Source organism: Brachyistius frenatus, unplaced genomic scaffold (assembly GCF_029030835.1).
Source record: "Brachyistius frenatus isolate BFR_SWC_R1_liver_20210118 unplaced genomic scaffold, ASM2903083v1 Contig_41, whole genome shotgun sequence".
Classification (NCBI taxonomy): Eukaryota; Metazoa; Chordata; class Actinopteri; family Embiotocidae; genus Brachyistius; species Brachyistius frenatus.
In genome coordinates this window covers 1,346,416-1,369,262 of record NW_027210640.1, presented here as the reverse complement: position 1 = coordinate 1,369,262, position 22,847 = coordinate 1,346,416, and the positions used below count along the sequence as shown (strand labels likewise).

At 39.4% G+C, this 22,847-nt stretch overlaps 1 protein-coding gene across 1 annotated transcript in view; it reads left to right on the top strand.

Annotated features, from left to right (window-relative positions):
• Window positions 1-22,847, top strand: part of LOC138623035 (adhesion G protein-coupled receptor D2) — a 92,308-nt gene that overhangs the window by 51,480 nt on the left and 17,981 nt on the right. Inside the window, exons 22-23 of the mRNA XM_069702294.1 lie at window positions 2,095-2,239; window positions 21,019-21,101. Of these exons, the coding sequence (XP_069558395.1) occupies window positions 2,095-2,239; window positions 21,019-21,101 (228 nt within the window). The remainder of the gene's footprint in view (window positions 1-2,094; window positions 2,240-21,018; window positions 21,102-22,847) is intronic.

Here is a 22,847-nt window from a genome sequence, read left to right as displayed (position 1 = left end):
TTTTTTAGCCATCACTGCCGCCTGACGGTTTTTAGCTAATGCTGTTTTGTGCCATAAATTCTGTCTGACACACTGTATCTACCTGTCCTGTGGTTAGATAGGAGACATTTGGCTCTAGATGACCGCACATGCCCCTATATATCCCCTTGTTGTAAAACATAGGATTGGGTATCGTGCCTTGCCGGGTGAGGGATAAAGAGGCTTTTGGCGGTGTTACTGCATATGGGGTCATTTGAAGACGAATGGCACTTGTCGGAGATAGAGGGGTTTATATGCTGTATTATTTGCGGGTGAAGATTTAACCCAGTTGGATAATTCACTGCAACTGCAACAATTTGAGGATTTAAAGTGGTTATGTAAATGAAAAAAGACCATTTGTAACTTTTGTAGCGCTTTTTATCACCCTTTATCCTCAACATTAAAATTAGCCAATGTTAAGCCGTGATAAGGTCAGAGACATGTCAGATTGTTTAACATCTGTGGGATGATCATGCGTGTTCAATACCAGCCTTATTCGTTACAGTCTTTTAAACAGTACACATAGTTTCAATCTATTTAAAATAACTTGGCAAGAACATGAAAAGCATTTAAAATGAGTGGGAACAATTTAACTATATATTACTCTTGGTATGCGGACACGACACACGTAACCTTGACAATGTCTCATATAGATTCTGCCAAATCTAATCACACGCTGTCCCTTCTTTAATTCCACACTACCGTTGACCTCTTTAGCCCTCTTTTTTGCCGTGGCACATTACATGAGCGTGGGTCTTATACGCAGCTTTTTTTTTTTGTGCCCCTCGGGTGTACAGTTTTACACACACACACACACACACACACACACACACACACACACACACACACACACACACACACACACACACACACACACACACACACACACACACACACACACACACACACACACACACACACACACACAGCATCTTTAAGCTGTGTTACCCGCCTGTTTGAGACCACACACCTCTTGACCCACCCTGACCTCCCTCTTGTACACACACAGCCAGATTGCTTTGTGAAATAAAGCTGTCAGTTGCAGGACCCAAATAAAAAACAACCCCCCCCCACCACACACACGCACACACACACACACACACACACACACACACACACACACACACACACACACACACACACACACACACACACACACACACACACACACACACACACACCTCAGTACTCCATGCCCCTGACACCACTGAAATATAGATATGAATTGGAAGCGGATTAGATTTTTTTGATCTTAATTCAAGTTTTGACAAGATAGGAGGCGACATGTAGGAGCTGGTTGGAATCAGTCTGCCAGAAAAAAAAATAAGATTTGAATTTGTCGAGAGTTGAGGTTTATTTTATTTTTTTTTTTTTATTTTTTTCATTCTTTCTGTTGTACAACAAAAATACCTTTCGAATAGCTGCATGTTGTGAGGCTGGTCCATAAATGCCTTTAAATATAATGCCATTCATTTTTGTTGCTGGGGCTGCATAGTTGGAGTTATTGACAGTAACGTGTAGCTGTGTATGTATTTGTCTCTTTCCTCTTGTGTGTTCCTCAACAATACACAAGGCTGGCATAGCAGGCTCTAAGTGTTTGCCATATGAGGCATTCCTGCCTGATAGAAATACAGGACGAAATGCAAGAGGGCCTGCAGCCTGTCGAAGCCCCTCCGTCTGTTTGAGAGCTTTGCAAACAAGTGGGTTTTGTTTGAATTTCGCTCTCCGAGTTACATTCATACAGCTGCTCAGCCTTGGTGCTCAAATTGTGGGAAGGACAATACATTAGCCAACAATAGCCCATCAAATCTTAATGTCCATTACCATTTGCAATCAAAGAAAAAACTAATAAAAAAACACAAGTGTGTTCATTTGGAATTTGATTTTAATGAACTGTGTTTAACGGCAAAACGATTTGACCTTATTTTCACTTTAAAACATAATAAAAACAAAAAAAAAGAACACACACTAGATATGAGACAAAATCTTAACTGATAATTCTTGTAATGAGAGAAATAAATTACTAATTTGCATCGACAATGATCAAGATGACACTGCTATCTCTTTTTGTTACAGAACTGTGCCAGTTCACGACCATCCAGCTCAGTTACCAACTCTCGTCCTGTCAGTTTCCCACTTGGAACAACTCCAAGTCAGGAGGAGGAGGTCGACACTTGCAGCAACACACCAGGCCCTGGTATGGGAGAGGAGAGGACCAGAGGTGAGCTGTCCGATCAATACCATTCAACCATAAGGCAAGTCATGCTTTTGGCCTAACTTATATTAACGCAGTGGGGGTGAAACTGTCTTTTTGGCACACAGTTTTCACTGGTACTGACGATCATGACTTTCGTTAAAAGTTATACTGGAAATATGATTTCAAGCACTGCAATTATTCATACTGTGCGCTGCATCCAGGAAAACATGGCACTACTAAACCAGTTTTCTAGTCCTGGAAAATGCATGAAATTCTGTAAAACAGAACAATGACCGAAAAAAAGAATGTTTGTGACCTGGAAACAAATTTAGACATGTGTTGTTTCTTTTGCTGAGAAACGTCAAATGTGGGATCTCTGCAACAGCTCACAGCTGAAGTTAGGTCCAAGTTCAGGCAAGTGTAATGGTACGTGGGCTGGTCTTGGTCAGATGTTTCCACACAATGTGTGAATTTGACCCCCCCATAAAATGTAAATCTCAATCTTGGTTTTTCAGATGAAAAATTTCAGGTAAGGTTAGGGGTCCATACTTTAAATATGACTTAAAATACCCTATTACCACAATAAGTGGGTAAAAATTTAGAACTCGTCATCTTATTGTATTGTTATTAATAATGTCATACAAGCTTCTCTTAACTTTCCCCTTAGCTGCTGAAACAGAAGCTAAAGTTATTGTTTATCTGCAATAATTTCATCGATTAGGCCACTGTAGTTGTTCCAGTAACAGTGATTAATGGGATTCAAAAGAAAAAGGGAATCAGGGGAGAGAGAACAGTTGCTGTCTTTAATTGCAGAGCTATAGATATAGATATAAACATATATGTTTTCAGGGGACTTCCACACAGTGGAATTTCTAACATTCCAGCCTTGTGTCATTGAAAACAATGAAAATTATTTCTGAAAAGAGTGGGATCCTGCATTCAACTGAAATTTTTTAAAAAAATGTCAAGGTATACGTTGGTATTCAGAAATTGTAAAGGGATGATTTTAAGATTGTAAATTTCAGGCACTCGTCTCTGACCAATGTCATTATCATATATGTGTGACCATGATTTCTCCTTTTGAATTATTATGTATGAAAAAATAATGAGTCCATGCTTTAACCTTAACTGTGAAAAACACCATTTTAATGGTTACCAATAGAATTTAGACTACTTCTAAACTTCTAGTAGACTTTACAGTTACAGTTGTCACTTTGATTAAGGCTAACTGTTGAGGATAAGGGCAACTTTTCCTCAGTTTTTTCTAGTTGATCAAAAGATTTCAGTCCGTTGTCTTTGAAAGTGAACATAATAGCAGATCTCAATAAGGCTTGCTAATTGGATTACTCTTCTGACCTTGCTCTCAAAAAGGACAACCAATCCACCATCAGTTAAAATTAACAGGGAAGGCCACCTATTTTGTGATTAATTTTCTTTGTCTGAATGAAAGAGGAGATTTAATAAAAACAAGTGTAATATTTGGTGTGCCGTATAATTTTTTTTCTTAATGTTGCTTATCTTTTGAAGAGGGCAACACCTGTAGCCTTGTTTTTAGGAAAACATCTGTTCAACAGAAAAATTTTGCCTGTGCAGCATTTTATTTTTCATTCAAATGTTTGGTACCACAAATGCAGCTAAACCTTCTCACTGTTTTTTTTTTTTAATGAAAGTATTGAGCACTCAATAGGTAAAAGGTAGGCTGCACCTGTTATATCCAAAATTCTGCTTTATGGTTGCCCTTTTGATCACTTGAACAATGACACCTTCCTCTTATATTTTTTTTGTGGTAATTTGTCATAAACATTTTTGTCCAAATCAGGTACCAAACGCAGTTACGTTTTTGGGAACTTATTAATGACACTGGATTCTGCTCAGCTGAGATTCACATAGAAATCCCTTCAACAGTAAAATTTTGTCATTACAAGATAATAGTTAAAAAAAAAAAAAAAAAAAAAAATCACAATTAATATTTCCAAAGATTTCAAAACCAACTTCTAGTTTTGAGATTCTGATTTATGTAATAATGATTCTAAATTGTAACTATCTGGGCCAATGGATCATCGATTAATCTAGCCAGGGAAGGACAATTTTTTTATTCATCTTAAGTATAATTAGCTCTACATCATTCACTCATTCAAATATGCATGATTAAATATTACTTAACCGTTTACCAAAAGTTTTGTATAGATGTTTAATTTCATTGTATTCGTAACACTAGAATGATGTGCAGGTTCGGAGGGTTGAGCCATTTTGATTGCAGTGTATACATTTGTTTCCCTACTGTTCCCCCGCTGGCATATCTGCAAGACATTGCTGAAACGGACTAGTGGCTGGCCTGTTGAGTAAACTCAGACATCAGAAATCTCCTGTTAAACTTTAACACTAACCAGACACCCTGACTTCAGTCTAGCTGCCTGACCCACGCTGCACTCTGCAGAGTTGAGACTCATTTCGTTGTGGAAAAGATTGGAGATACCCGTTTCAAAGAGGGCTAAGAAAAAGGGAGAGGTCGATCTCTGGTTTCATTCTATCATTTAAAGCTAGTCTTAGTGTCACTTTGCTTATTATTGCTTAAACATATTTTGTACATAAAATGATCTTGTAAACACAGTACAGCCCTTATCTTTTTTTTTTTTTATCATATTAAAGGAGGGGTTACTTTACTATAAAGTACATTTTATCATGGATTCCAAAAGTCTGAGACCACGATTGAGGATACTTCCATTTTGCATTTTTATTTACAAAATAAAAGCAAAAAAAAAGAAGTGTTCTCCAAGAAATGTACATGAATGTCAGAAGATCTTAGTAATTGTTTGCCCCCATTTTGCTTCAATAACAGCATGTGCTGAAGTTGTCACGGTACCAACAAGTTTGTGCAAAGCCTATTAAAGATGCTGTAAAGGAAATTCCAAGATTTGCTTCTCAGTACATTATATACGCGTGAAATGAGTTGCTGAAAGCATGTGCAAAGCTAGAAAACTTTGTCGCACTGAAATGTGGAGTTAGACCGCTGAACAGTTTCTCACCCGTCTTCAGCTCAGGTTTTTTCAGGCGGGGCTAACTAGCTAGCTCAGACGGTTTATAAAACCTTCTGCATGGCTCCTCCTCTCACACGGTGAAACGCTATAAAAGCCTGGAGCTTATTTGCACAAGAGGTCATCCCACTCGACTTCAGTTGCTACTCCTGCCGTAGTCAGATTGTTTTTGTTATTGCTTTTGACTGCACTTTTGGAGTCATCTGTTCTTATTTAACAACTTCCCAATCTGCGATGAAGTTGTTTTTCTATCTGTCTTTCTGATCATGTGGTCACTGTTGGTCTGACTGATCATGGTTTGAATACAACTGATCTAGTCTCCTGACAGCGTTGTAGGGTGCCCTGCCCTCTTAAAACCTTCAGTCTAGCCATCATTACACTGATGAGTTGATGAAATCTAGTGCCATCTGAATGGAAAAGATACAATTGGAGGACATCGTACGTATTGTACAAAGGAGTTAACATGGTCAGGGCCAGTTATTCGATTTCTTCTTCATTTAACAGCCTCCCATGATGAGATGAGTTACAGTGATGAATTTGAAGGAAAATTTTACTAGACTAGAAAATCTCCTCTGTTTTACAATTGTTTTATTTCTTGACAATGAACAGTTGAATATCACATTACGCACTGGGTCTTCAATTGGTAAATACTCTGTGGGTAATGGTTTATGACTTGTGTGCCATAATGATATTCACATTTGAAAAGTACATATGATGTGTGTTATCGCTCCTCCTTGCTGCTCTGTGCACCGCTCAGACTGTGATTTACAGCATTTCCTTTGCAAGCGATTTGCATGATCCTGGACATTATTACAGTCTCTTTCATTCACTCAGTGCACAGTTGTTAAATCAATCCGTACGCTGACTGAACCTCCAGTGCAACCAGACAAATCAAACTGAGCAGGGAAAATAATGTCTACATGAAGACAGCAGGATATCCACAGAAATATTTGTCATGTAATATTATTTAAACCATTTTCTGTCCCCTCTTACTCAATTCTACGACATGCAAATGTAATCATCTTCGAATGAGTAAAGGGTTACTTCACCACTGAAAATATGTCTGTTTTTGTAAAACTGGGCTGTCTGTGCAGTGGAAAGACACCACTTTTTTAAAAAGTATTATTGGTGCTATATGTCCGCAGCTTTCCTTTTCAATCGAAAGGTAGAAAACCTACAACAACCAGAATGCACTGGCCAAGGCCACTCCCAGACCGCTCCTTTTAGATTCTGCTTTTGATACCTTTATTCACTTTCCATCTTTCTGTTTACTCAAGTTGCCTGGCACAAATGTCCACAGCAGACAGGGGGTTATATTCAGGGTACACAGTGAGAAACTTGAACAAAGTGAAGCACATATTTGCTGTGAGCACAAGAGAAGGACAAGTGCATAATGAAGGTATAAAAGAAGAATATGGGGTGAAGTGTGGGGGGGATTTGAATTGAAAAGGTTGTGTGGGTGTTTGTGTATGTGCATGAGTGTTGCATCTCTGATGAGAAGGCCACACACAATGGCTGAGTTGAAGGTTGCGAGCCCTTTTAAACAGTAATAATGTGCTAGGTCACCAGTGTTACCTCATGTCATCTTCTTGCTTTGTTAATGCGTCTTACTCGACAAGCAAAGACGGCCAAGCAGTTATCTTCATTTTATGGTTCATGCTTTCAGTCCCAAAGGTCTCTGAGTTTAATTTTGGGTCTCTTTTGCTTCTTTCTCTTTTGGACTGCAGGGATGGTTTTTCTATGAAATGTAGCTCTTGTCAGGCTGTTTCATGTACAAATTGTGTCCTAATTACTTTTCCCTAATGTCTTTTTAATATGATGCTGTTTCTAACTGTGAAGGTCACAATCATTTTATATATTTTACTAAAGGTTTTATGTGGTTTGAATTGAAGTTTTAAGCACTTACAGATTCAGTGATAGGCAGTTGGTTTTCTTCATCTGTTCCCCCTTTTTGTCACCCGTTTACCAGGTGACCGTAATGAAGACAAGGTAGTGTGCAGTATCATGCAGTCTTCTTGAGTTCCTTGAAGCAAACCTGATTTCTGGTGTCATTTCCAGTTTAAGTAACTCAGCTTGTAGGAACCATATGCCTCCACATTGCTGACATCTGACACCCTTCCCCTTCCTCATCTCCTAACATGTGTTCCTCTGCATCCCTTGCAATTAGGGGCTTTGTAGATAGAAGGTAGTGTGGCGGTCTATTGCATGCGTCTTCGGCAAATTACACACAGATCTTCGCTGACACCATCATGGGGTTGACTCCCTCTTACTTCCCTCCACCCACACACCATCACTTGTCATGCACGTTTAGCCCAGATCGTTGACATGCAACAGGATCCCCTTCCCCAAAAACACACAAAAATGAAATATTCTCTGGTGGAATGACAGCATGTTTGCAGCATGTTCATCTGTGTGCTTGCTTTTGAGTTAATTTCTACTTCTGTGGGCAATGGGCTATGTGGGCTATAGGCCTATGATACAATACTAACAAAGTCAAATGCCACAAAATCAGTGCTGTCAGAAGAGATTTATGCTCAAGAAAACGTCTGTGTTTTCAGAGAACAAATCGGTTGAGGCATAAAATGTTAAGCTGGAAAAGTATGATCAGATCAAACACTTTGTCTCTGAGCTCACTGCCACCTTCACCAGCAGGGCAGTACAAGTCATATGTATTACATACTATGATAAGTAAAACTGTATATTATGATTTGTATCAAATACCATTGTCATCATCAACATATGCACCGCCATGACGTCCAAAATATATAAAGACTGTTTTTTTTAAAAAGTTGAATAGTCATTTACAAATACTGGGAAATGGGACATATTGCAGTTAAACTAAATCAAACCAGCTGTTTTGACTGCTGCTTGATTATTCTATGTTTGTGTTTTTTCTGGATGCTTTTTGCACAATTGAATATGCATGCATAAGTCTATTATTGTGACAGAGTATATTATTATTCCAAATGTCCTTGATTGTGACTCAAGTGTATACAATGCATGAATGTGTGTGGCTCTCCCAGAGTATTAAGTGATGATTTATAATTACAGTATTTTTCAAATGTAAAACAAATATCTGTAATTTAGTGGAGCAGAATTTAACAGTACTGGATTATAAACACTAATCAAATGTGCATGTGTGTGTCTGTTTTGCACCTTACACATGTAGTGCCTAGTACAAATACAATTTTCTATTAGTACAAACTTTTTTAACAGGCCACAGGTATTTGGGGACACCTATCATGCTTTAGGAAGAATAAAAAGAGAAATCTGTTCCTGTGGGAACTGACATCACACTGATAATTACCACAGTTGATTCATGGACAGTAGAGGTGATGTGTGCATGTGTGTGTCTGTGTGACAGCGGTATTTGGCCTCTGAGCGGCAGCTTGTGTTCAACGTCTCGCTGATGCAAAGTGATGTGTACTAATTCTACATCTGCTCTAACCAAACATGGCTCGAAAGTTCAGCCAAGTCCCAAAAAAATATCACTTCCTCACGACTTATCTTACCCTAACTTCTCTGCGTGCATGAATTTAATTTTGTTTTCCCCTGCATCCTTTTAGCATTTTGAAGTGATGAACAAATAACTGGATATGACTTTCGGGGTTTGTGTGGCCCTGAAATGGGCTCTTGTCATGAGGGTTCAAGCTTTGAGGACTTGATTGTAGCCTCACAGTGTAAATACCCAAACAAACAGGCAGTGGTCAAAATGTGCTATCGGTTTGCCATGTATTTACATTCCTCTTCCTCTCTCAAACTTGGTTTCTCTCACTCTTACATCTGATTTGTTCACTTCTATATGCGCTCTATTCTTTATTTATTATTCTGCTCCCTCTCATCATGTGACTCACTTTCTTTCCATTGCTTTTTTTCTTATAGTACATCAATGGTATTTGTAATATTTGTGGTTCCATGGTTAAACGAGGAAGAGGACCTGTGACAGGAATTAAGATTTCAATTGTCAGTAAAATCAATCGTCTACCGTGTCATTGTTCGCTGTGAAAAATCTCAAAAACATTCTTGCATCATTTGAAACACTCAAACAACTGCATTTCCTGAACTTGAATTACAGTCTGGCATTCTGTATTTATCACACCCAATGAAACAAATCCAAAGAAGAAATATTGAGCCCGTTTGGCTGTTCTTAAGTGGCTCTAAGCGCAACTGTTTATGCATATTCGCCCAACCGCTACGAAGCGTACCAGGCTTTGCGAATTTGTTTTCCACAGCTGTTCTGCATAACAGCACCACGCCATCACGCACAGGCAAAAGTGTGGTGAAGGGAATCTATTCATAATTCAAAGAAACAACAAGGCACAAGCTGTGGCGTTGTCAGATATAACAAATTGCAGAAGAAAAGAATTGAATTTGTATCTGCTTACGGAGGTTGACTACATTATACATACTGCAGGAGCCGCTGAGTGTGGGGTAATAGGATATATGATGGATGGCCAAACCGCATGGGCTCCCATTCCTCTGGGTTATTCATCTATTTACCTGCTTATTTATTTATTCCTTCACCCAGAGAGACCCTCACAAACTCAAGATTTGCCTAAGGTGCATAATAGTAAAAAAAAAAAAGAAAAGCTGAGCATTGACCAGTATGGAAATGAGGCTGAGCACTCTGAGGTCTCGAAGTCCTCTGTTGAGCATGTGTCAGGTGTACTAATGTCTGTGCTGATTTTCATTGGTGGTGTTGGGGATCTAAAGGGAGCCTGTCTGCAGTTTGTTGAATCTCAATAGTTCCTATACCAACTAGAGAACAAAACCATGAGATATTTTCTCTCTGGGAACTTTTTTTTAAAACCACAAATGAAATGAAATATATTGGAACAAACGTGTTTGGAAACATGTCCAGTCAAAGTTCAACACGTTGCAGCCAGGTTTTGTCTCTTAAGAGATTGTTTCTATGTATCCAGCCACATGTTCTCCTGCTTGTTTACATCTGAATCCAGTTAAAAATATATATTTTATTGGGTCTACTGGTTACTTTTCTCTACTGAGCCATCCTAATGTCTAAATAAACTATGTTTTCTCCTAACGCTTTGGAAAATTAAAACATTCCCATGTGGTGTTACCTTTATGTGAAATTAAAATGAGCGTAGCCATTCAATTAAAGCCAAACAAGCTTAAATAGAACTTTAAAGTTTATATTATATATTTGAAGGTTATTGGATTGTTACAATTCAGTAGCAGTCAGACACCCAGTGTGAAATCAAACCTACAGGGACTCATGTGACATGGAGTTAGCAGCCACCACATGTAATTGTCAGCTAACTGCCTTTTATGTTTAACCCTGTCACTGCTCCGCTATCAAGGGTGTCATTCAAGGACTTACATGTGCCCTGGGGTAGGTCACCTCCCATGGGTCAGACTGTCTCACAGTTTATTGCTCCCCCCCATCTCACGCCACCGCCCCCTTTTCCAGCAAAGAGGGGACACCCTGCTCGTTCTCAGTAAATATGTATTTTATTTATCGTTGCAGTATACAATATTTTTATGTAAAAATGCATCAGCCTAAATCCCAAACCCTCCTTTCTTCTTGTCCTGTATGTATTCACTGTGTTTGTACAAGTGCATTTTCATAAACGCACCAATTTTTCTGCAAGTGTCTTAACATAGTACTGAAGCATTCACCACTACTACCATCGTGCAGCTGCCAACAGCACCTCTAAACCAATATCAGCTTGTCCACCCCACCCCCACCCCCACCCCAGAGCATTTTTCCATCATCCTCATCTCAACAGCCCATGGCAACGACATAGCCAGCAGCTTACGACAAAGCAAAGTGGGAAAAAGGGAGAGAGGAAGGCAGTAAGGTGGTGGGGGTGGGGGGCGGCTAGGCCGTAGATCAGGGCAGGGAGGATGGCGGTGCGACCAGGAGGTGACAGGGGAATAACATCCCTTTCTCCTCAATCGACAGGGACCATAACTCCTGCCTCTCCAGGGACAGATTGAGAAAGGCAATAGCCCTAGGGGCTGTGAAGCACGGATGCTTAGGAGAATTGAAAGTTAAAAGAAAAACGCAGTTTGCCGAGCCACTGATTGAGCCAAGAGCACCACTCGTATAGCCAGTGGAATTTTTCTCATTTCTTGTAATTTTAGGACAGCAATAGAAAGGCCCAAGTGGCATCTTGTCCATATGGATTATCAAACAGTAAATCTTCAGGGATTATTGTCGAGTAGTTTGCCTGTTTTGGAGAGTTGTCTGGACTTACTGAAGGCAGTGGGAGAATGAGGACATCTTTCTTTTTCAGTGATCCCAAATGTTGTGTTCAATTGGCCAACATTGTTTTTTTGGTATGAAAGGTTGATGAAAAATTCCCTCCATAGCGATGTACTTTCTCTTTTGACTTCATTTGCCCTAGTTTTGCAATGATCTGGTGGACTTGGCCAAAACCAGTCTGTCAGTGTTTTCACAGAGGCCGTAACGGAATCTCTTCTGGTGCCAGACATTAGTGTCCTGTTGGGTTTCTTGAAGCAGAGTGTTAATACTCCACAGATTTTACCTGTGCATTAACATCGTTAACATTAACATGCAAAGAAATCAAGTTACATTAAGTCAGAGACAACCTTTGGTCCGATCATGACACTTCTTCCAGTAGAGGGATCAAAAAAGACACGGACTCACAGACTACAACATCATTCACAGCTTTTTTTTTTTTTACGAGCTAAAACTAATGCTATCACAGTAATTTAATTATTTTTTCTTCACTGTGAATACAGTCTGGTAACTTGGCTCGCATTAGTATTTGCACAGCCACTCTGAAGGGCGGACCAGTGACCAGTGTCGGTGGTTAACCGCGTTTGTCCAGCCTCTCATTTGCTGTGATTGGACGGCTGGTGTGAGTGACAAGCGCAGCATTTATTTTCTAACTCTTGCTGATCGGAAGAAAAAAAAAATCGCCAAACATTCAGCGCTGAGTGCAGCATAAACACTCAGCAAGCACCTCGTCATGCTTGTTGCCATTCATTAAAACAACGGGGTTGTAGGTAGTTGCAACATTGAGGGGGGGGGTGGGGGGTCGGACGATTTCGGTGCATGCTGATTGGTTAAAATGAACCTGAGGTCTATGCCAAGTAGGATGGAACGAATGCAAAGGATCCGCTGTGGAGGATGTCAAGACCCATATTCACGCAATGATATTGGGTCGTGTTTGCACCAAGCCAGCTATTACCCAGGTATTTACACAGCTTTCCCTGTGTAATTGAACTTATAACAATAAATGATAAAAAAAAAAAAAAAACTAGTGAAAGAAATAAACAGGGAAAATTGAGTACTGTGTGTAATGTAATGTTAAAGTGTTTAAAATAATTCACATAGTGACTGGCAAATTACACTGTTTAACTGCTGTGTGATTACACAGTGATTGCTGTAGGAGCAATACAATGATAACCCTCTCCCTCGGCTTTATATCTTGTTTGTTTCAAACTCTATCTCACTTCTCTCATTTCTCTCTTTCTTCCTCCTTAGAATTCCCTTCTGCCTCAGCTCCAGTCTTTGTCTTCTGTGATTCTTCGTCACTCCTTCTCTTTCCTTTTCTCCGCCACAGTAATAACCCTATGTGGAGTGGGTGGGTGGGTTGATGGGGGAAGCAGATGCGTAGCAGCTTTTATAGCCTGATCAATTTTACAGTGGCTTATTGAATAGCTTTTAATGCCCTTCTTTATTTTCAGTAGTAACCCGCAGAGTGTCTGCCGCTGCAGGGCTGATGTGATGGCTCGCCAGAGAGAGAGCGACGATAAATTTTAATACATTGTCTCTGGAAAATTACACATGTTTAATCATTGATTTTTATTGGCTCATCATGATAACATTACCCCAGTGGGTGAGAGTCGGCTCATAAAAGAAAAGCGACTGAATTACTTATGACATTTTAAAGACTAAACTTGACAAAATGAATTGTTGGTATAACCAACTTTCCCTGTCTAATATACAGTTTATTGATTGGCACTGTAACGGTTATATCCACGGACAATGTAATGCAGTAACTATTTAAACCTTGTAGTGTTGTAAAGTGGAACGATCACCAGATACTTTTCTCTTCCTTTTGCTAGTAAATCAGTACGTCTGTTTGTGGAGACCAGATTAAATGTCAGCTGTGTCAGGTATGTTTAGATAGAGATATCAAGAGGAAAGCCCATTAAATGCCAGATGTAACATTTTTTTTTGTGATAGCTCTTCTCTTTTGAGTCAATTTTAAGCTGTTAATGCTGTTAAGTCAGTTTAAGCTAAAGTCACTTTCGGCACACCATGGTATTCCGCTAAAGCATGTAATATACCCATAAGGCCACTAGAGGATATCATGTCATTGTCACGTTCTCCTTCGTGTTAGTATGAAAGGTACAGGTGTGTATGGTGGGTCGAAGAACGAGGTCATGTGACAAAAGGACTAAAGCTAAAGAGTGTGGCGTTAGGTTGAAGGTGGTTGGATGGATCAAACTCAGGACTTCACCCATGACAGAGATTTGAGTCTGGGATAAGGCAAATCATTTCTATAACAAAATCTTGTTTTTGTCCCGACCAAGTAGTTTTGGTGCCAAAACCCTAACCAGGCCTCTTTTTTTTCTCGCATCTGGACGAGGCAGAACTTGACTAAGACCGGGTTGTCTTCACATTTTTGCTTTCTAAATATAAAATAAAAATAATACATAATTTAACTGCTGACCGATATATAAAAAAAATTACCAAACAAAATAAAATTTCAATGAAAGAATGTTTGTCATTTCTATAATGTAAGAGTGTCTGAACTTTAATGTGATCTTTAGTTTGATCTACTTTATTCTCTGTCACATTCACTGTGATTTCACCTCAGCGACTGGAGTGCAAGAAAGGTGAAATTTAAATGTGTGTGCGCCGAGATTTATCGACTGCGTATAAAATAAAAATATCAGGATCATTAAGTCCTACTCTACTGCCATCAAGCTGATGAAAGCTGGCAAACACACAGACTTCATAATGCCCTGTGTGTGTGCTTGTGTGTGTATAAGAGATGTGATAAGGTAGATTGACTTCTAATATAAACGGTAGAGGTGTCTACTGACATCCGTATAGCTGTGCCCTTTGTGTCCCTGTCTGGCAACCTTATTCTGTGTGTGTGTGTGTGTGTGTGTGTGTGAGAATCTTTGTCTTTCTTTTTTTTCCTGTCATCTTGTATTTTGCAAATACTGTATTAAAGCTTGTTAGTGTGTCTATCTGTGAGGGTCTGAGTACATTAGTCAGTGACTGCGGGAGCAAGTGAGTGGACCAGTGTACATGTGTATCCCCCTCTCTCTTTCGCTCTTTCTCTCTCTCTCACTCACACACACACACACACAAACATATACCACACATAAAACACACAAGCAAACCCACGCCGGGGCAGGTTAGCCCTCCTCTACACCAGCACCTGCTCCGCTGAAGGTGAAAGAAGTGCTCACTTGAGCTCATTGAAAAGTAGATGTGACAGTAAATTTTTCAGGCCCTTGTGAGATGGGAGATCTTGTTATAGCAGTCAGGATGGGGGTCAGGGCAGTGGCTGCTTGATGATTGAGGAAAAGAGAAGTAAATTCATTCTGCTTCGGGCACTTTGTCAAGTGCCAGTAGCTTACCGTTGAGAGCCACTCACCCATCACCGTGTTACGGCCCCAGAGGTCACATCCACCACCATAAATCTGCCTCGCCTCCTCACCCGCTAAACCTATTGCCTTACCCTGAGTGAGCACGAGCAGGGAGAGAGGCTGCAGCTGCTGCCGCTGCTCATAGTCACTCAAATGAAAAAAAGACAGAGGGGAGAATATAGATTCTCCTTTTTGATGCTGCTGATGGTGTAAGAGCAGGACACTGGGTGTGCTGTTACTCAGCGGAGATGTGTGCATTTGGACGAATGGTTGTGTTATGTGTATGTGTGAAGGGATGGATGGATTATCAGTATGAATATATATTTAGGGGGAGAGATATTGTTTGAGTGTTACAATAGGAGCTTGCATGTGTGCATTCAAGTCACACACTGTATGTTTAAAAGAGGTTTTTTTTTTTTTGCAGTTTAAATTCAAGGCAGTGTGTTTATGATTTTTTTCAGATGGCCTTAGAGTTATTATTTTAAAAACACTGAATCATGCAAAATCATCACACGGGCATACAAATGTTACAAGAGAAGGTTAGTAAGCTGATTATGCAGAGTCAACACTTGTTGTCGTTGCTTTTCACATGTTTGTGAAAGAAAAGCATTTATCATAATCATGCCTCGAACACCTCACTCTTTCCCGCTGTCAGCCTCAAACTCAGAGTCGTGTCCACTCTAAGGCAGCTTCCCTGACCTTCTTCTCCTACCCACTAAGTTTCCCCTCTTCTAAAGATTCCCTGACTCACATGCTCCTCATTCACAGACAATCTTAGTTCATACAATATCTACATGCTTAGCTTGAAAGACATTTGGTCTGCTGATACCATTGTACTTTCTTTTTCTCTTTCTTTTTTTTTGTTGTATTTTCTTTTTAAGATCGTATTCCTCTAGTCTTTATTGGAAATTGTTATAAAATATATATTTTTTCACTTTTCACTTCAAAACTATATCCGAACCAGAAATAACTGTTAAGTGAAAAATATAGCTTCGGGTCCCTAAGGTTCAGTGGAATTCTTATACTTTTCAGAGTTGACATTTCTGCACTTGGCCTCATATTCTTTCATATAGTCACATAAAAACAGACACTTATATGCACAAAGGCCTGTGGTATCCGGTTCTCTGTTTCTAAATTGATAATTGAAATATTATCATGAAATTATTTGTATTTTTGCCATATGCTAACATTTTTCTAGGATGGTGGTAGAGGACTAAAGTCAGAAGAAGGAAAAAGGATCCAGGTCTAGTGTGGACGTGTGTGTGTGTTTGTATGTGGGTGTGTTGGTTTTTGTACACATCCATGTCCATATGTGTACAGATTGATTGCTCCTTTCTGAAGTTTGTCATCGTGCACCATAATTACACCTGCCCTAACTATATGCATTCATATACATTCAGCTGACCATGTGTATGTCCATGTATCTGTTAGTGTGTACGTGTGCGCACAGGCATTTTAAGCTTGTAGTCTATGACCGCCAGCCTGTTTTCAATATAGCCTCTTATTAGGTGGTGATTATCCTCCCTGCATCTGGCTTTTTTCAATGTCTGACTGGAAGTTGGAGAGGCCAGGGGCACACTGGGAAAAAAAGGAGTGAAAACTTCCTGAACCTGGCTTTCAACCCCCCCAAACCTCCACCCCTTCACCTCCAATGTACCCCTCAACCTTTTAGGAAAGCACCTTGTATTCACACTGGTATTTATCTATAAACACTAACAAATTCTGAAGTGGGTGGAGTAATCTATAGGTGGTGCTGAGAATATATTAGCATTAAAGGGTGTATTATGTATGTCACCAAGGTACTAAAGTTCCCTTTCAATTGAATTCTACCCATAGACTGTATATAAATGTGGTCGTAGCTTCCGGGTCTGAAAAATGAGGCCTTAAGTGCCTTAAACTGCAATACCAGCAAGGGCCACCAGAGGTTCGCTCCAAAAAGCCTCTGGCTCCACAGACTCCCATTCAACTTGTCTCATGCAATACGTCAATAAATGTTTTTCTACAAGTTATAGTCACTCCTTCTTAGTAGTTTTCTGGTGGTCCATCTGAAAATAATACCGTCATTCATTAGAAAATACACCTCAAAAGGTTGTGTTTTTGGGGGCGTGTCTGTTTGCTGGACAGCCAGCTTTCCACTATTGGTGGGCGGGATGTAGTATCGTCGGGTGTACAATCAGATCGAGTCAGATCCACCGCTCCGTCCCGCCAGCTCGTTCAAATATGGTCACTTCTGGCCCAAAACCACTCTGAACTAGCAATATGGCTACGGCCAAAATCCAAACTCGAGGTTTCATAATGGATGTTCACAAACCAATGGGTGATGGCAATTTGGTTGTCGCTTGGTTCTACCTGTTTTAACAGTTGCGTTCACTGTGTCAGGTGTCTGTCCTGTATTAATCCTTCAATTAATGGTCAACACTTGTAAACTACAGGCTCATAACTATCCTTTGTAGTGCAGAATGTTTCCCCACAAAGTTAATGCGATTAACTAATAGTTTAGACTTTTCACTGTATCTTCTAATGTCTGTAAAATATTGCATTTTAGCCTGCCCCCCCCCATCACAGACACACATTTGCACATAAATTCCTGTTCTGATTCCTCTACTTGCAGTAAACTGACATAGCTCCATTGGAAGATGCAGATTGCTCCACCAAGATCTAAAAAATACTTTATGTCGCAACAAAAGAGAGAAGAAACAGACAGAAAAGGAATAGATAGTACACCGTGTGGCAGGATCCCGAGGGCCTGGCTGAGACCTTTGTAAGACTCCTTACATCAGCTGTCCCCCGATGGGCTTCCAAAGAGCCGTAACAGAGAAACACAATAGACTGGACAGATGGTCCCAAACAAACTGAAGTGGGTTTGATGCTATTAAAAGCTGTTTACCTCATGCCAGACGCCAGCCAAGTGTTGTGGAGGCATTGTGTGATCATTTCTGAATGACTGAATGTGTGTTTATGTGTGTTTGACTAGCAGCTTCTGGTGTTTCAATAAACCCTCTGGTGTGGTTTTAGACACCAAATGACCATCCGTAGCTTGAGTAGGAAGTGTGTGTGTGTGTGTGTGTGTGTGTGTGTGTGTGTGTGTGTGTGTGTGTGTGTGTGTGTGTGTGTGTGTGTGTGTGTGTGTGTGTGTGTGTGTGTGTGCTTTCTTATAATTAGGATACAATCAAAGACAACACATGGTTATAAAACATAAACAGTATGATGACTGATTTTTAGTCAGTGGATGCCAGCCAACTTTGTAGGCCATGACGAATCTTTGGCTGATGACCAATAACTAGATAAACATAAAATAGACCCCCTCCCTTCTCTGTGTGTTACTCCGTGCCTTCAATCCTCTCCTCCTTTCTCTGCTCTCCTAAAGAGCAGCTCTGACATCTCAGAATGATGAACTCCTTCAGTGCACTGACCTTTCTCCTTCGGACTAGCCACCCGCCCTCCTGCCCTCTTCTATGTAGATGAGACAGAGACAGATGAAGATATTTTGTAATGTGTGTGCATGCGTGGGTGCTTAGTGGGGATGGTGGGCGGGAGTGTCATGCAGTGACACAGTGAAATTAGTTTTGCTGTTGGTGGATGGTGGCCGTCCCACCTTCAGATCAGCAGTCAAGCAGGGAGATTAATCCAGAGACAGGGGGCATGTGGGAGAGCCGTCATGACAGGCTCTGAACGAGAAGAGAGAGACAGACAGGTAGACAGACAGATGGGGCGGATGGGATCATGACAATGATAAACCCGCCAAGATTGTGTCCCGATTGTGTCCACATATCTATGTGTTTAACATACAGATTGTTGGATTGCATTGGACATGAATAATGTAAAGGCCGAGTTTCTTCACCATTTACCATTACCTGTAAAAAAAGAAAAACATATTTATTAGTTTCTAAACTCGCAGTCATTAACCAATATACATCATTCTGGTATTGCTGTAGTGGATGGACACCCCAGTTGGAAACCCAATCAACCCAATCCGCAAATGGAACAAATATTTTTGACATTACAAAGCTGTGACAGAAGGATCATGTCATCCTACAATTAACAGTTTAATCACTACAAAGTCATTGGTTACTGTTAAACTGCATGTAACCATACAATGAATACAAAAAAGTCAGCAGCCACAGGCTAACAACAACAGTAGACTATTATAAGGCTACCATGGTAGTCTCCTTTACAATCCTGCATCTGTTTTAAGCCACCTATTTTTCCTCTCATTACACGAGGACTGCATTGTTGAATACATTTCATACATGCTTCTTGTGAAAAAAAAAAAAAAACTGAGGTGCGTGATAAATTAGCCGATAATACATTTTGTTTAATCTGTTACCTAGTTTTCTAATGTCACTTAACCATATCGTCTTTATTTTATACTTAGTTATGCTTCTTTTTTTTTAAGTACAAGTGTTTTATACTTTGTTAAACCACTCCTGACTGACGTCAGCTCGTCAATCAGGAATGGTTTGGTCTTAATCGTTGGACCAAATATTCTCAAGTATCATATACAAACAGATTAAACCAGCAATCAGTGGTACATCTGTGTCCACAGTCAAAAAATGTCCCTAAATCTATAACTTTGGTTTAGTTTTAATTAATAGTAATCTGTTTAAGGCCAGCTGTTACATTGTTAAAATAATTTTAAAAAAATGTCATGATTGTTTTCGTGTTAATAGTCTGTACATTGGCTGAGCAGAAATGAGAGAGGATCCACTGGAGCTGAATTTTGCAAATGCAAGTATTTCCCACACGTGTTTTATTCACCACGTGATCAATCACGGTATCATTGTAATTATTGGTGCCATTCAGGCAGTAATGTCGGTGTCCATTAGCAGTCATCTGGCCTTTTGAAGTGTCCTTGAACAATACTGACAGTATCTTGTCATCATTCTTGTCTTTGTAAGGCAGTCCAAATGAGAGCATCAGCTAAGTGCCTGAAATGTATGATGAATGTCAGAAGTTGATGAATATGGCATCATTAGCCATGCTTGTCTTGCTTTTTTTGTTTTCTGCTCTAATTGGCTCCAATTTATAATCCTCCACCTTTGGGCCATCCTTTGTAATTCTGTCTTGTTTCCTTCTATAATTGGTTGAGATCAGTGCATCTTACAGGTCACATACAGGGAAGAAATCCTTGGATCATTTTCATTCTATTTAACTATTTGACTCAAGGTTCACATGGACTCCAAAATAATTTTGTTTTGTTAGTTATTTATATAGTTTTGCTCAGTTTTCACCATTTGGTGTAACCAGTGCCTGTACACATAATTAGTATTTTCTTTTCTCTATTCACATTTTGAAGTGTTAAATAGCTTAAAGGTCACATTTTGTATGAATTAATGTTTAATTGTATACATTGAATATACATCAGGTCTATGTGCACTGTAAGTACTGTGAAAGTGTCAAAACGCAGAGAAATGCACAACCTGTATTCACAAACTGTGCCGTTTGGACTTCTGTGAGTTTGTGATGCCAGAAACTCAAACTCACATCATACATTATGTCCGCACTCAGCACAGCCCACTATCCATACTTGTATGCCGAAGAAAACACAGAGCGGTCACCAAGCTATGCAAGACTGAGACCAAAACCTGTGGTTGGGCTGGGTGTGCGTCACTCAGAAAAGAACCAGCCAATCAGAAAAGATATTGATATTAATGCACCCTGAAGACAGACACAAAACATCCTGCTTGGTCCTTTGGTTTTTGGTACTTAAAACCACAAAAATATATTCTAAGGATATTACAGATGCAAACAAAACACCTGAAAAGTGTAAAAACATACCGGACCTTGAATATAATGTTTTCAATGTGTTTTTTTTTTAACTTAATTCTGAAGTAACTCGTGATATAATGACACTAAGTAGTTAAATTCCTAAAACTACTCCTTCCCTGGAACATGATCTTTCTTTTTATATTAAATACAAATATGAAATAGATAAGTCAGACCCTCAGTGTTGTGATTTTTCTGTAACAAGATATGGGTTGTGTAGAATGTACGGGTTAACTTCAAATATATAAATTATGATCTTCTATATGTTACTATTCATTGTAGTGTGACTTTAAGATACCCCCTGTTCACTTACTTGCTCCAAGCACGTGTCCTGGTGTGTGTATTTGTGTATTCAGGAGCTGTTGACAGATCTAACTCTGTGTGTATGTCTTTCTTCAGGTCAGTTGTCCAGTCCTTGTGCTCCACAGACAAAAGAAAATCCCCTGAGCCAAACCTCCAAAGACACTCATCTGGCCACAGAGGTAACATACTTATTACACACACATTCAGTGTACACTACAAGGCAACACTGAGGTTAACTGGGAAGTTCAGCGGCTTAACAGTGGAATTTGATCTTTGACCTTCGGTCAAAAAGAGACATCATGGGTTTAACAATTACTGTATTAGTTTAACATATTTAAAGAAGTCTCAGTTCTCTCACTGAGTTAGTATAGTTCAGTTTGATTCACATCAGTGTGATTAAGCTTAATTTACAGGACTTTTAATTATTTTAATGTTAAAAATAAACCTACTCACATTAAAGCTGATGCTTGGTCATTTTATATCCAGTGTTTTATTTCAGATTGAATGTGCCTGTAGAACAAAAAATGTGTAACTCTCCAAATACTTATGATCCGTACCCTACTCAATTGTGACGCTCCTCTTTTAATGCTATAGCAAATATATATTTAAAAAAAAAACTTGATTAATTAAGGCCCTAGTGCCATAAAAACTAAACATTTTAGCCTAAAAATAAACATAAAAAGTAAAGTAAAATGTGTTTACATTTTTTTCATAAATTATCTTGAAGATAAAGTGTTCTACCTGATTTAATTGTTGCTAATAATTTTAGTCATCTTAAGACCCATTTCATATGCATTTTATATTGTTAAAAAATATAGACACTATTGAAATTTTGTCATAGATTTTTTTCAAAAACATAATTTGGTGCTTTGCAGTTTAAAACTATCACAAAACTTTACCATGTAAATCGTCATGATTCTACCAACTCATCTCAAATGAATTAATATAGTGATTTTATATGACAAAACTTCCCACAATGTTGAGCAGAATTTATTTTTTCTCTCTCGTTTGTTTGCTCTCTCACACACACACACACACACACACACACACACACACACACACACACACACACACACACACACACACACACACACACACACACACACACACACACACACACACACACACACACACAGCCATCAATGCCTGACTGTGTCTCCAGTTAAATGAATTCTCCATCCCTCTCTGCATATCCTCGTCCCCCTGGTGGCCAGCACCAGAACCACATCACACATTACTACAGATTCCCCTCAACAGTTTTTTTTTTTATTATTAATTTAAAAGGTTTTGTTTCCTGAATTGAAGAAAACCTGACATCTAGAGTTACATCTCAACTGAACATGCTTTGTGCTTTAGATTCATACAATACGAGGTTAAGTATCTTGCTTAAGGCCAAATGAATAATTACTTTGAGCAGAGGTGAGAGTGTTCATCACTTCATCTCTAGTGCTTCAAAGCTGGCCATGTCCTCATTCTTGAAACCCCCAGTCCAGTGCTTTTCAATTCTGATGCCATCTTCTCCCTCATGGAGTAAAGTTTTTAAATATCGTGATATAATGTTGAGAAAAAAATGTGAATTCTTAGCAATTGTATTGTGTTGATTGCTAAAGGAGCCATGTACATTGAAGGTCATAAAGTAATAAGGAGATTTAGTTTAATTTTGTATAAAACAAGCGTTTTAATCAAAACAAAACGGTAGATTTTGTATTTTCTCTTCGAGGTAAATGCTGCTTAAAACAGACTCCAAGATCAATGGACCTTTTCCAGCACTGCACCTTCTCCTTTCCTCTACTTTCTCCACCCTTGGCGAAATGCTACCGCACAACAACTTTCAACGGTCCTGCTTCTAAACTGATCGAAGCTGACTATGCTCTCCACCCAGCTTTGTTTTTCTTCACAGCCGTTGGGTGGTCCATGTCTCTCTC